A 12,644-nucleotide genomic window follows, 5' to 3' on the forward strand; every position below is an offset into this window, starting at 1 on the left:
CTGCATTAAAAAAGAGTATTGTTTCTAATGATACTGCAAACTTCTTAGACATTCCAGTAAGCATTTCACTTATTAAAAAAAAGTTTTTTTGTTTTTTTTTTTTTGCCACTCACTTAGACTTCTTTTTTTAACATTTATTTTAGGTTCTAGGTTACATGTGCAGGTTAGTTATATAGGTAAGTTGCATGTCACAGGGATTTCGTGTACAGACTTTTTTTAATCATCCAGGTAATAAGCATACTATCTGACTGGTAGTTTTTTGATCCTCTCCCTCCTCCACCTTCCACCCTCAAGAAGGACCTGGTATCTGTTGTTTGTTCTCTTTTTTTTTTTTTTTTTTTTTTTTTGAGACAGAGTCTTGCTCTGTTGCCCAGGCTGGAGTGCAGTGGGATGATCTCGGCTCACCGCAACCTCCGCCTTCCGGGTTCAAACAATTCCCCTGCCTCAGCAGGATACCTGATCCCAGAGAAGTTCAAAGCTAACATAAGATAGAATTCAGTTATTCCCCTAGTTCCTTGTAATTGAATAGAAACTTTTACCAACTTACGTTAACATTATACGATTTTAATCCCTGGATATTGGAACTGCGTCTGACTCACTAACTGAAAACTTTCACATTTTGTGCTATTCACAATAGCACGTTTCAGAGCTATTGTTTTTCTCATTTTTCTTGCTCTAAGTCACCTCAGACATCTGTATTTATTATTGCGACTTTGTCCTTACCTATAAACTAATCCCTAGACCAATGGTTTTCAACTGGGAGCATTTTTGTTCCCAGGTGGCAATGTCTGGAAGCATATATACATACATATATATATATATATATATATATTTTTTTTTTTTTTTGAGACCGGGTCTCACTCTGTAGCCCAGGCTGGAGTGCAGTGGCACGATCTCAGCTCCCTGCAGCCTCTGCCTCCTGGATTCAAGCAATCCTCCCACCTCAGCCTCCTGAATAGCTGAGATTACAGGTGTGAGCCACTGCACCCAGCTAATTTTTTTTGTATTTTTAGTAGAGACAGGGTTTCACCATGTTGGCCAGGCTGGCCTTGAACTCCTGGTCTCAAGTGATCCACCCACCTCAGCCTCCCAAAGTGCCAGGATTACAGGTGTGAGGCACCGCACCCCCCCTCTGAAGGCATTTTTGATTGTCATGACTGGTGGGGAAGTGTCACTGCCACCTACTGAATAAGGCCAAGCTGCTTCTAAACACCTTACAATGCAAAGAACAGCCCCTTACAAATAAGAAATTATCAGCCGGTGCAGTGGCTCACACCTGTAATCCTAGCACTTTTGGAGGCCGAGGCAGGTGGATCATGAGGTCAAGAGATTGAGACCACCCTGGTCAACATGGTAAAACCCTGTCTCTACTAAAAACAAAAAAATTAGCTGGGCGTGGTGGCATGCGCCTGTAGTCCCAGCTATTTGGGAGGCTGAGGCAGGAGAATCACTTAAACCCGGGAGGCGGAGGTTGCAGTGAGCCAAGATTGCGCCACTGTACTCCAGCCTGGCCAACAAAGCGAGACTCTGTCGCAAGAAAATAAATAAATAAATAAATTATCCAGCCCAAAATATCAATAGTGCAGAGTTTGAGACATAATAATTAGGTGGAGGCCAAGAATATTTAATGTATCATTTCTGCCATTCTTGCCTTCACGAATTTTCTAATTCAAGGAGGCAGGATTTACAAACACACATGACATCACTTATGAAACAGCACACCATGTAGAGGGGTAAGTCATGTTGTACAGGCCTGAATAAATTGAGTTTAAAAGATGGATTTATTTGAAAGTCTGAAAAAGAAATTGGTTTTGAAGGAAGCAGAAGCCAGACTGGCTCTTAAAAAGAATGGAAAAGAATGAGAGAGGCAGGAAGGAAAGAAAGCAGCTGACCGGGAGTGGTGGTTCACGCCTGTAATCACAGCACTTCAGGAGGCTGAGGCGGGCGGATCACCTGAGCTCAGGAGTTTGAGACCAGCCTGGCCAACATGGAGAAACCTCGTCTTTACTGAAAATACAAAATTAGCTGGGTGTAGTGGCACATGCCTGTAATCCCAGCTACTCGGGAGGCTGAGGCAGGAGAATCACTTGAACCCGGGAGGCGGAGTTTGCAGTGAGCCGAGATTGCGCCATTGCACTCCAGCCTGGGCAACGAGAGCAAAACTCCATCAAAAAAAAGAAAAGAAACAGCCTTCAAGTTGGAAGGGAGGAAAAATGACCAATAGAGGAGTCTGAATTCAAACATGCAACACCCAGAATACATGGCTTATTTATTCTTTCTTCAACCGCCATGGACCAGAGAGCAATCACAGCATCACTAGGAACTTGGCACAAGGGTTTGTCAGCTGCCCAGGAAGATTGCATTTTACGCAGCCTTTATTCGTGTACATTTGAAATTATGCAAAACAAAAAGTTGCGCTGCATGCACACATTTTGCAACCATGTGAATATCCCTTCATTTTCCCTTTTCCAAAGGAATCACATAACTTCAAAGCCAGCCGGTGGAGTGGATGTAGACTACTCTGTTTATATCTATGGAGGAGACATTTGCGTTAATTAAGCAGAAAAGTCCTCAACCCTTTGTCTACAACCCCAGAAGACCTCACATGATTTTCATTTTGTTTTTTTTTTTTGAGACAGAGTACCACGGCCTCCCAGGCTGAAGTGCAGTGGTGCAATCATTGCTCACTACAGCCTCGAATTCCTGGGGCTCAAGCAACCCTAGTGCCTCAGCCTCCTGTGTAGCGGGGACTACAGAAATGCACCACTATGCTTAGCTAATTTTGTAAATTTTTTGTAGATATGGGGTCTCACAATGTTTTCCAGGGCGTCTCAAACTCCTGGCCTCAAACAGTCCTCCTACCTCAGCCTCCCGAAGTGCTGAGATTACAGGCATGAGCCACCGTTCCTGGTTTGAAATTTCTTCAAATAAATGATGATGGCTCTTGCCTATTATAACATTGGCAGTCATTAGCATTTAAAATCTTTTTGGAGCTATTCTGTCATAACAATCATCCATACATTTATTAATGTGCTGAAAAACATACCTAAAAACCAGTAACTTTGTAAAAGTAATTAGACATGGTAAAACGAAAAAATGAGTCCGAATGATCCATGTTTTTTGTTTCCAGACATTTGTACTGGGACATGTTCAAGAAGACACTAAGAAAACAAAATGATCTTTAACCCATGTGTACATGTGGGCTCGAAAATTCTCAGGCAGGCCGGGCTCGGTTGCTCACACCTGTCATCCTAGCACTTTGGGAGGCCAAGGAAGGTGGATTACCTGAGATCAGGAGTTCAAGACCAACCTGGCCAACATGGTGAAACCCCTGTCTCTACTAAAAATACAAAAAATGAGCCGGGTGTGGTGGCAGGCGCCTGTAATCCCAGCTACTCGGGAGTCTAAGGCAGGAGAATCTCTTGAACTCGGGAAGCAGAGGTTGCGGTGAACGGAGATCACATCACTGCATTCCAGCCTGGGTAACCAGAGCAAAACCCCGTCTCAAAAAAAAAATAAATACATAAATAAAAAAGTCTCAGGCAAAAAAAAATGGAGAAATGTCAGTGTCTCGGACAAAAGAGCCTGTGCAGTGAGAATACACCCCTAAGGTGGGATGATGATGCATTTTTGTATTGCAAAATGCAACACCCTCTTTAATTACTGATCCATATGAAAATTGTTGAATTATGTGAATGTGGAGTGTTAATGTAAGATCTTTGGGAGCATAAAATACAGCAAGAGAGGCCAGAAAGGGAACTATGAGCTGAATCCAGATGCCAGTTAGTGAGTTTCTGGCAAGGTGGCAGGAGCTGCAAGAAGAAAATCCACTTCTCCCGCCCGCCATCTTTAAAATGCATCCTTCGGACACTTCACTGCACGTGCCACACTACTGGACTCTGGATCTAAGAATTCTCCCAAATGTCTTGTTCTTTCTATGAACATAAAAAGCCAAAATAGGTGAATGAGCCTGGACTTTTCACAGGAAGGCTAGAAATAGTGGCATTTGTCCAATCTATGTGTGACCACAGGGGCGCTGTAGACAAACGGAAAGGTGCAGTAACTTCCGGGTCATTGCCATGGCATTTGCCAGGTCAGTTCACGTTTAGCCAAGCAGCAGAGACGAGATGAACCTGTGGCTGCGGTTGCTTGGTTGAATCTGCAGATAATGTTGCAATGTCTCCTTTATGAAAGAATTCTGAGGACTTCCCCACTTCTTCCTACTTGCGGGGAAGATAATAAGGAGAAAAGGTGAAAGAGAAATTAGCTAAAACTTCTAACTTGCCCAGAGATGACAAGCTAGGATTTCTGTTAGGTCCAAAGCTCAATATCTGACATTACAACTTCCCATCGTCCTCCAAAAAAACTCCACCATCTAATAATGGTTATTTTATTGTATCTTTTCACAAACATTTACAGGGGCTTCCTGTGGTGCCAGGCAGCCTTCTAAGCGCTTATTTGACATCATTTAATCTTCACAATGAGAAGTGCTACCCTAGCTAAGAAGCTCTCTGTCCCAAATAAAGCTCATATCTTTGTAACAGCTCCATGGTCTTAGCATTCAGGCTGCCGCAAGGGGCAAACCCAGTTTCACGAGTCACAGCACTTAGGAATCTGTGGTTTCTGACCAAAAAGAGTCTCTTCCTAGTCCTCCAAATCTAGATAATTTCACAAACCAGAGGTCGTTTTTATCATACACAGCCTTCAAATTTTTGGTCAAGTGCCAGCTTCTTGTAGTCACCTTATTTAAAACTAGAATCCTCCCACCCTGTCATTCCTGGCTGCTCTCCATTGCTTTATTTTTTTCTAAAGCATTTATCACTTTCTAACATACCATAAAATTCACTTTTTCGGGTCTGTTGTCAGTCCCCTCACCCAACTAGCATGTTAGCTCTGTGAGGTCAAGGACTACTGTCAATGGGTCCACTGATCGTTCTCCAGCACCTAAACAGTGCCTGGCACATAGCAGACAATAAATATGTGTTAAATGAATGTTGTTAATAAATTAAGCTTTTTTTGTTAAATATCCCTTGGATGTTTGTTGAAGGAAGAAATGAAAAGAGAGAGGAAGAGAAGAAGGGAGTGATAGAAAGAATGAAACAGAGAGAAACGAGAGAGAAGGAGGAAGGGGGAGAAAAAGACAGATGGTATAAAAGAGAGTGAGAAAGAAATAAAATGTAAGGAAGGACAGGGAAACCAGGAATGAGGGAGAGGAAGAGACTGAGAGAGAGCAAGAAAAAAATGGAGAAAAGGAAGGAAGGAGGGAAGGAAGGAGGGAGGGAGAGAGGAAGGAAGGAAGGAAGGAAGGAAAGAAGGAAGGAAGGAAGGAAGAAAGAAATGGGTGGGTTCTGGTTTTGGTCTCAAAACCCAGAAACTTCAGCTGCATAATACAGGAATCTAATGCAATTTCTCTTTTCTTTCAGATCAAGGAACCAGAAAGCTTCTAGAGGCATGAGATGTCAGATTCCAATAAGGCACTCAGAAGGAGCTGATCTTACCGTTTTGGTTTGGGTAGTAGAGCGAGACATCTCAGTGCTTTCAGTTTCTACCCCTTTCCGCATCCCACTAAACCACTTTTTGTATTCCATTCGAACCTAGAAATTTGAGTAGAGAGGTCCGTGTTACATCCAGAGCTTGGTTTGGGAGAAAGGATACTAAAATGGGAGGCTAAAGATAAAGACACCAAGCCCTACTCTCTAGTTTTCCATATAATCTTGGCCATGCCCATGTTGATTCATTTTATTTAAACTCTAACTTCTCAGTTGTAAAAAAGGTGTGTATTAAATATCAGACACTACAGGACTCAATAGATGATGATGATGATGATGGTGATGAAGGTGACTATTGATGATGGTGCTGGTGGTAATGAAAGTAATTAAGATGATGATGGTGATGATGATGAAGGTGATGGTAATGGTGATGATGGTGATGATGCAGGTGATAATGATGAAGATGATGATAAAGGTAATGGAATTGATGATGATGAAGGTGATGGTAATGGTGATGATGGTGAAGGTGATGATGAAGATGATGATAAGGTGATGATAGTGATGATGATGGTGAAGGTGATGATGAAGTTGATGATAATGGAACGGATGATGGTAAAAGTAGCGGTGATGATGAAAGTGATCATGATGAGGGTGATGATGGTGATGTTGATGAAGGTGATGGTAGTGAAGGTGATGATGAAGGTCATGGTGATGGTGGTGATAGTGATGATGAAAGTAATGTGAAGGTGATAATGAAGGTGATGGTAATGGTGATGATGGTGATGGTGATGATGATGAAGGTGACGGTAATGGTGATGATGGTGATGGTGATGGTGATGAAGATGATGAAGGTGATGATGGTGAAGGTGATGATTATAAAGGTGGTGGTGATGATAGTGATGTTGATAAGGGTGATAATCAAGGTTATGGTAATGGTGATGATGGTGCTGATAGTAAAGATGGTGAAGGCGTGATAAAGGTAATGAAGGTGGTGATGGTGAAGGTGATTATGATAAAGATGATAATGGTGATAATGATAAAAGTGACTATGGTGATGGTTAGATGATAATGGTGGGGGTGTTGGTGATTATATGATGGTGAAGGTCACCATTTATTGAACACTAGCTATATTCAAGACACTGTATATGCAATATATCATTTAATTCTTACATAAATGGAGTGAGAAAGACATTTCTCCTACCCACAATTAAAGATGAAGAAGTTGAGACTCTTGCAGATAAATTGATATGCCCAAGGTCACACAGCCAGGACTCAAAACCTTGTCATCTTACTCAGAGCCCTGACGCTAACCATTACAATCACCCATCCTCTGTGATTCCAAGAATTGCCTTCCTCTAACCTCCTTAACATGCTAAAAATGACATTTAAAGATTTAATGCTCAACATCATTTCGCAGGGACAATTAAATTATATTTTACTGCTTCTGTGAGTGAGAAGTACCAAGCATTAAGGCACTAAAAGATTGAAGAGAAATTAATGACATGTTAAGATAGCCTTTTGCCACTAGCGTCTTAACTGCTGGTAGTTTTATTCAACAGCAAAGGGAAAATGCCAGGAAAATTGGTCCTAATTTTCTATGGAGAGTAAAATTGAAATAACACTCACTGAGATCTTAATAACAACACTAACTGAGATCTTAATGTGTGCTAAGGACTATGCTAGGAGTTTGCACTGATTCATTTAAATCTTCAACCCTGTAATGAAGGCATCACCACATTTGCAGATGAGAAAACTACAGATGATGCTCAGAAAGGATAGGCAGTTTACCCAGAGTCACACAGCCACCTACTCAGTGGAAGAACTGGGATTAGACTTGAAGTCTCTTTGAGTTTGTGGTAGATTGTACCACATATTTCAGCATCGCTTCTTGTGGTGCCCCTCACTACAGGAGGATTATTCATCCCCTGCTTGGTGAACTGAGGTATGGCCATGTGACTTGCTTTGACCAATTAAATGACAGCAGAACAGAGATGCATCACTACTAGGTAGAAGCTTTAAGAGAGCTAAGCTGTGCTTTCCCACAATCTCCTTTTCCTGTGTGATGAAACCATCAATGTTCTAAAAAGAGGGCCACACCTTCAGCCTGCACCCCAGAGGAAAGACGATGTGGGTTAAGTCACAGTTATGTAGCACAGGCAAGAAATAAACATTTATTGTTTTAAGTTGCTAAGATTGAGTGTGGGAGGCAAGGGGCTATTTGTTATTGCAGCATAATCCACTTTATCCTGACTGATCCATGCTCTTCAGGATATGTTATGATGCTAAACAGATGAAACCCACAGCATATAGCATACCCCAGCAGTACCTAAACCCTCATCCCCAAATCAAGACAATCCCAAAATACAATTATAAAAGGTCAGGGAAGAGTGAGAACGTGAAAAGCCATTCAATTAGACTTTGGGACTAGGCTGATGACAGACAAAATAATTAGCCTTACCTGGCGATTAAGGAGACAGTGTACCACAAAGAGCAACACTCCCTGAAGGGTGTTGATGATGGTGAATGAGTATGCAATGATTGATCCAATCGTCTTCCCTACTTCTTCAACCATAAAAAAACCAAGGCCCCAAGAACAGCCCAGGATAAATAGCTGAGCAATGGCTTTAAATGTCATGACTCTGCAGGGAATAAAAGTAATAATAACTATGATTTACCAGGTATTCACTACAAGTGCTAACTAAATGCTCTGTGTGCATTCCCTTATTTAAACTTCACGACAGCTTCATGCAGTTAAGTGACGCATACAACAAGGTCACACAGCTTGAGGATGAAGCGGAACCCATGACTTCAATCATGGCAAATCACTGAGAATAGTGCTTTTTCCCCACCATTGAAAATAATTTGATTTCTCTGCATGTCTTCTGCCTAGATTTTTTAGAAGATTTATGGGAAAATGCCTTCTAGAAATTTGTATTAAAAAATTTGAATAATGGTGAATTCCTGACTTTAGAACATAACATAATGTTGGGTTTCTTCACACAAAATATATTGTGTTTCATATAATGGAGTGGGATTGTTGATGGCAGCTGGCTGGGAGAGCTGATGAGTGTGTGTGTGTGTGTGTGTGTGTGACCTCACTTTTTACTTTTTGTGTTACCCCCTGGGAATATAAACTCTATGAGGGCAGGGATTTTGGTCTGTTTTACTCACTGCTTTATCTCCAGTCCTTAGAGCAATGCCTAGCACATAGTAGATACTCAACAAATATTACGGTTTGTGATAAACTTGCTAATTAGTCCTTCCTGTTCCTGATTTGGTTCCTAGGTTTTCCACAACTGCTATCTAGCTTTGTGATTTTTCTTTTATCCAGCCCTCCTTCCATTTATGCTTACAGAAAGATATATACTTATAGAAAAGACAGAAAACCTACCTATGTCTACATTTAGGAGTCAGCATAATCACTGGTATATCAGGATTCTCCCATGACAACTTTCTCTTTGGCCTAAATGGTGCCATATGGCTTCATCCCCACTGACCATAGCCAGTTGCTCCAGAGTAGACACCTGACCTATAAGGAGTCAATCAATCCATTTTCCCCCCAGCCAACCAGATTTTCTCTCTTAAGCATTTGAAGTAACAGGCTTGGAGAGTGGACCTGTGAGACCCCTTTAGGGTGGCTCTGCCCTGTTCATCAGCTGTGGGAAGTCAGTCTGCAAGGAGAAGAGGACAGAGCCAAGACGCAGGCAAAGGGAACCATAAATATGTGATTTTTTTCTTTGAGATGGAGTCTTGCTCTATTGCCCAGGCTGGAGAGCAGTGGCACAATCTCGGCTCACTGTAACCTCTGCCTCCCGGGTTCAAGCGATTCTCCTGCCTCAGCCTCCCAAGTAGCTAGGACTACAGGCATGCGCCACCACCACATCTGGCTAATTTTTTGTATTTTTAGTAGAGACAGGGTTTCACCATGTTGGCCAGGATGGTCTCGATCTCTTGACCTTGTGATCCACCCGCCTCGGCCTCCCAAAGTGCTGGGATTACAGGCATGAACCACCGTGCCCAGCCAGATATGCGATTCGATAGCGCAGTGGTTAATTCTGGAGCTTAGGAGGCAAAGGGACTCAAGTGGATGGGGGCTTCTAACAGATCTGGAACAAGTCTCTCAACTCCTCTTTCCCAGCCTCCCCTCCTGCCATGATGTTTGAAATTTCTAGAATCCAAATCCTTCCTATTGAAAGAGCACAATGTTTCCACCATGTCAATACCTTAACCTCGGATTTATTACTTAGGAAATAGACGAGGTAGTTAATCTCTACCCCAAAGTGTGACATTAACCTAGTGTAGCACAACAGGGTAACTGTCTATTCACCAGCAAGAGGAAGAGGTTGGCAGCAGGGCATGGCTGCTGGGGATGAGGTCAGACATGGAGCTTGCTGTTTGCAGTTCTAAGGAAAAAGTGAGCCCATAGAGGGTAAGGAATTGAGAAACAGAGGGATGGGGAAATATCAAGAAGGGTGGCACTTTGACCCTCAAGAATTGAGGAAACCAAGGTTAAGAAATGTCAGATTCGTCTGATAAGTAGAGGAGACTTGAGTCAGGGTCTGAAATTAGACAGATAGTCCTTTAATTTTCATGCACATGACTCACCAATGCAAGATCCTTACCCATTCTTGGGTAAAGTGAGCTGTGGGCTCATATGATCAATGAGGATATTAGTAGCATTCACCCCACGGGTTGAAACTATTAGCATGCCATGAAATAATATTGATAAATGTCCAGCATCTATCAAGATTCTATTGAATATTAGTTTTTGTCATCATTATTTTTAATAGTGTGCCCATGAGAATTGAGTTTTAATAGGGTACCCATGAGAATTGAGTTTCTACAACCAAAGAACATGGAGTCCAGGTCGGCATGGTGTGGTTCATGCCTGTAATCCCAGCACTTTGGGAGGCTGAGGCGGGTGGATAGTCTGAGGTCAAGAGTTCGGGACCAGCCTGACCAATATGGCAAAACCTCGTCTCTACTAAAAATACAAAAATTAGCCAGGTGTGGTGGCGTGTGCATGTAGTCCCAGCTACTCAGAAAGCTGAGACAGGAGAATTGCTTGAACCCAGGAGAATTGCTTGAACCCGGGAGTGGGAGGTTGCAGTGAGCCGAGATTGTGCCGCTGGACTCCAGCCTAGGCGAAAGAGTGAGACTCAGTCTCAAAAAAAAAAAAAAAAAGAAAGAAAAGAAAAGAAAGAAAGAAAAGGAAAGAAAATGGAGTCCAGGGGTATATGGGCTCTCGGTGGAGTGGGAGGAGGATGTTGATACTCTTGGAATTAATTTCATAAGAAGAGTATGTTATACAAAGGAGGCACTTGATGAATGTTTATTTTTCTTCTTTTTTTTTTTTTTTTTTGAGACAGAGTCTCGCTCTGTTGCCCAGGATGGAGCACAGTGACATGATCATAGCTCACTGCAGCCTCAACCTCCCTGGCTCAAGTGATTCTCCCTTTGCAGCCTCCCAAATAGCTGGGACTGCAGGCGCATGCCACTATGCCCAGCCAATTTTGTACATTTGTTGTAGAGACAGGGATTTCAATATGTTGCCAGGCTGGTCTGGAGCAGCTAGACTCAAAGAATCCTGTCACCTCAGCCTCCTCAAGTGCTGGGATTACAAGTTTGAGTCACTGCACCCAGCATGAATATCTATTGAATAAGGAAATTAAGTTACCTGAAAATCAGAGTTTCTATTTCTTCTATAAATTGTCCTTCACATACTCTTTATCGCGCACCAGGATAATTTATATCATATTTCTGGGTGGGTTGTTTCTTTCCCAAAAGAGTGGTCATGTAGGAATAATGTGTGGGTACCACTGATCCTGATGCCCTCTTACCTAGTGTCCTGAATGGTGGAAACTTCTTTATTGAGGGAGGAAAGTTTGCTTCTCAAAATCCACAGAACTTGGAAGTAGAACACCAGGTTTATCTGTGGGAACCACATGAAAAAAGTGACTTGGAATTTTCTTTTGGAGCCATTTTATACAATCTAATTTGAGGAGGACCTAAGAATTTTTTCCTGAAAGACACAGGTTTTATAAAGATGGTATGCACATATATTCTGGTTTATTACATGCAACACACAGCATATACCCTGTAGCATTTGGTGCTTGATTAGGTGACTATCCAATTTATCATTCAAACTAGGACACTTTGAAAGTGGAAAGGTGCTGCTATTAATGTCTCTACCAGGGAACAAGTGTCATCAGAAAGTTTCTGGCAAACAGGAAACCATGTCACCCTGTGTAGAGATGCCAACAATTAAATATTTGTTGAATGGAATGAATAAAAGCATTTTGAAAAGAAGTCCCAGGAGAGGTGATATTATTACACAAAGCAACAAGTGAGCCAGGAGGAATCCAAGGAAAGGAAAGTGAAGACAGTACTTGCAGGAAGAGGGGCTGATCATATTAAGCTGTATTTCTTATCTTCATCTCATTTCCCCTTAGATAAGAAAAACATTTTGTATGCTTGGTCAACCCAAGGCGGGCACACCCATAAATAATTATCACCTACCAAGATAATGACTGCCACTGGCCCCATGAAGCTCCAGATGAATCCTTTATCAAGCTTGAGCCAACAGCTGTTGAGAGAGAGAAGCATTAGCTGCCTCTTCTTGGGAGAAGGCAGAGAGCTTGAATACAGGCTCCTGGGTCAAGACGTGAACAGGGTCAGGAGTTACTTCGCTCAAAATCCTGAATTTTAGATGGAGTCAGATGTGAGTTCTCATTTGATGCAGATGCATGCTCTGAGGCTGAGTTTTTTCAAGTGTGTAATAGAGCTAATCAAAGTACTGGAAAGATTAAATGATGACTGTAGCTCTCTACTGAGACTTGAAGTCAGGGAATGTCAGTTCTCTGGCTTCGTTGTTCTCCTTCTAAATAGTGTTGGTCATTCTAGGTCTTTTGCCTCCTTTATCTAAACTTCAGAATCAGTTCGTCAATATCCACAAAATAATTTTCTGGGAACTTAATTTGGAGTGTGTTGGATCTATAGATCAAGTTGGGAAGAACTGCCATCTTGACAACGTTGAGTCTTCTTATCCATGAACATAGAATATCTCTCTATTTGGATATCCTTTGATTTTTTTTCATCAGAATTTTGTCATTGCCTTCATATAGAACTTGTAGGAAAGATTAAATAAGATAATGT

The 12,644-nt window shown here is 41.9% G+C and overlaps 1 protein-coding gene across 1 annotated transcript in view; it reads right to left on the minus strand.

The window, feature by feature from the left end:
* Window positions 1-7,896: 7,896 nt before the first annotated feature.
* Window positions 7,897-12,644, minus strand: part of LOC116479420 (putative adhesion G protein-coupled receptor E4P) — a 32,756-nt gene continuing 28,008 nt past the window's right edge. Inside the window, exons 9-11 of the mRNA XM_058426008.1 lie at window positions 12,009-12,075; window positions 11,330-11,421; window positions 7,897-8,128 (exon numbers count right to left, since the gene is read on the minus strand). Of these exons, the coding sequence (XP_058281991.1) occupies window positions 7,897-8,128; window positions 11,330-11,421; window positions 12,009-12,075 (391 nt within the window). The remainder of the gene's footprint in view (window positions 8,129-11,329; window positions 11,422-12,008; window positions 12,076-12,644) is intronic.

Source organism: Hylobates moloch, unplaced genomic scaffold (genome assembly GCF_009828535.3).
Source record: "Hylobates moloch isolate HMO894 unplaced genomic scaffold, HMol_V3 SCAFFOLD_12, whole genome shotgun sequence".
Classification (NCBI taxonomy): domain Eukaryota; kingdom Metazoa; phylum Chordata; class Mammalia; order Primates; family Hylobatidae; genus Hylobates; species Hylobates moloch.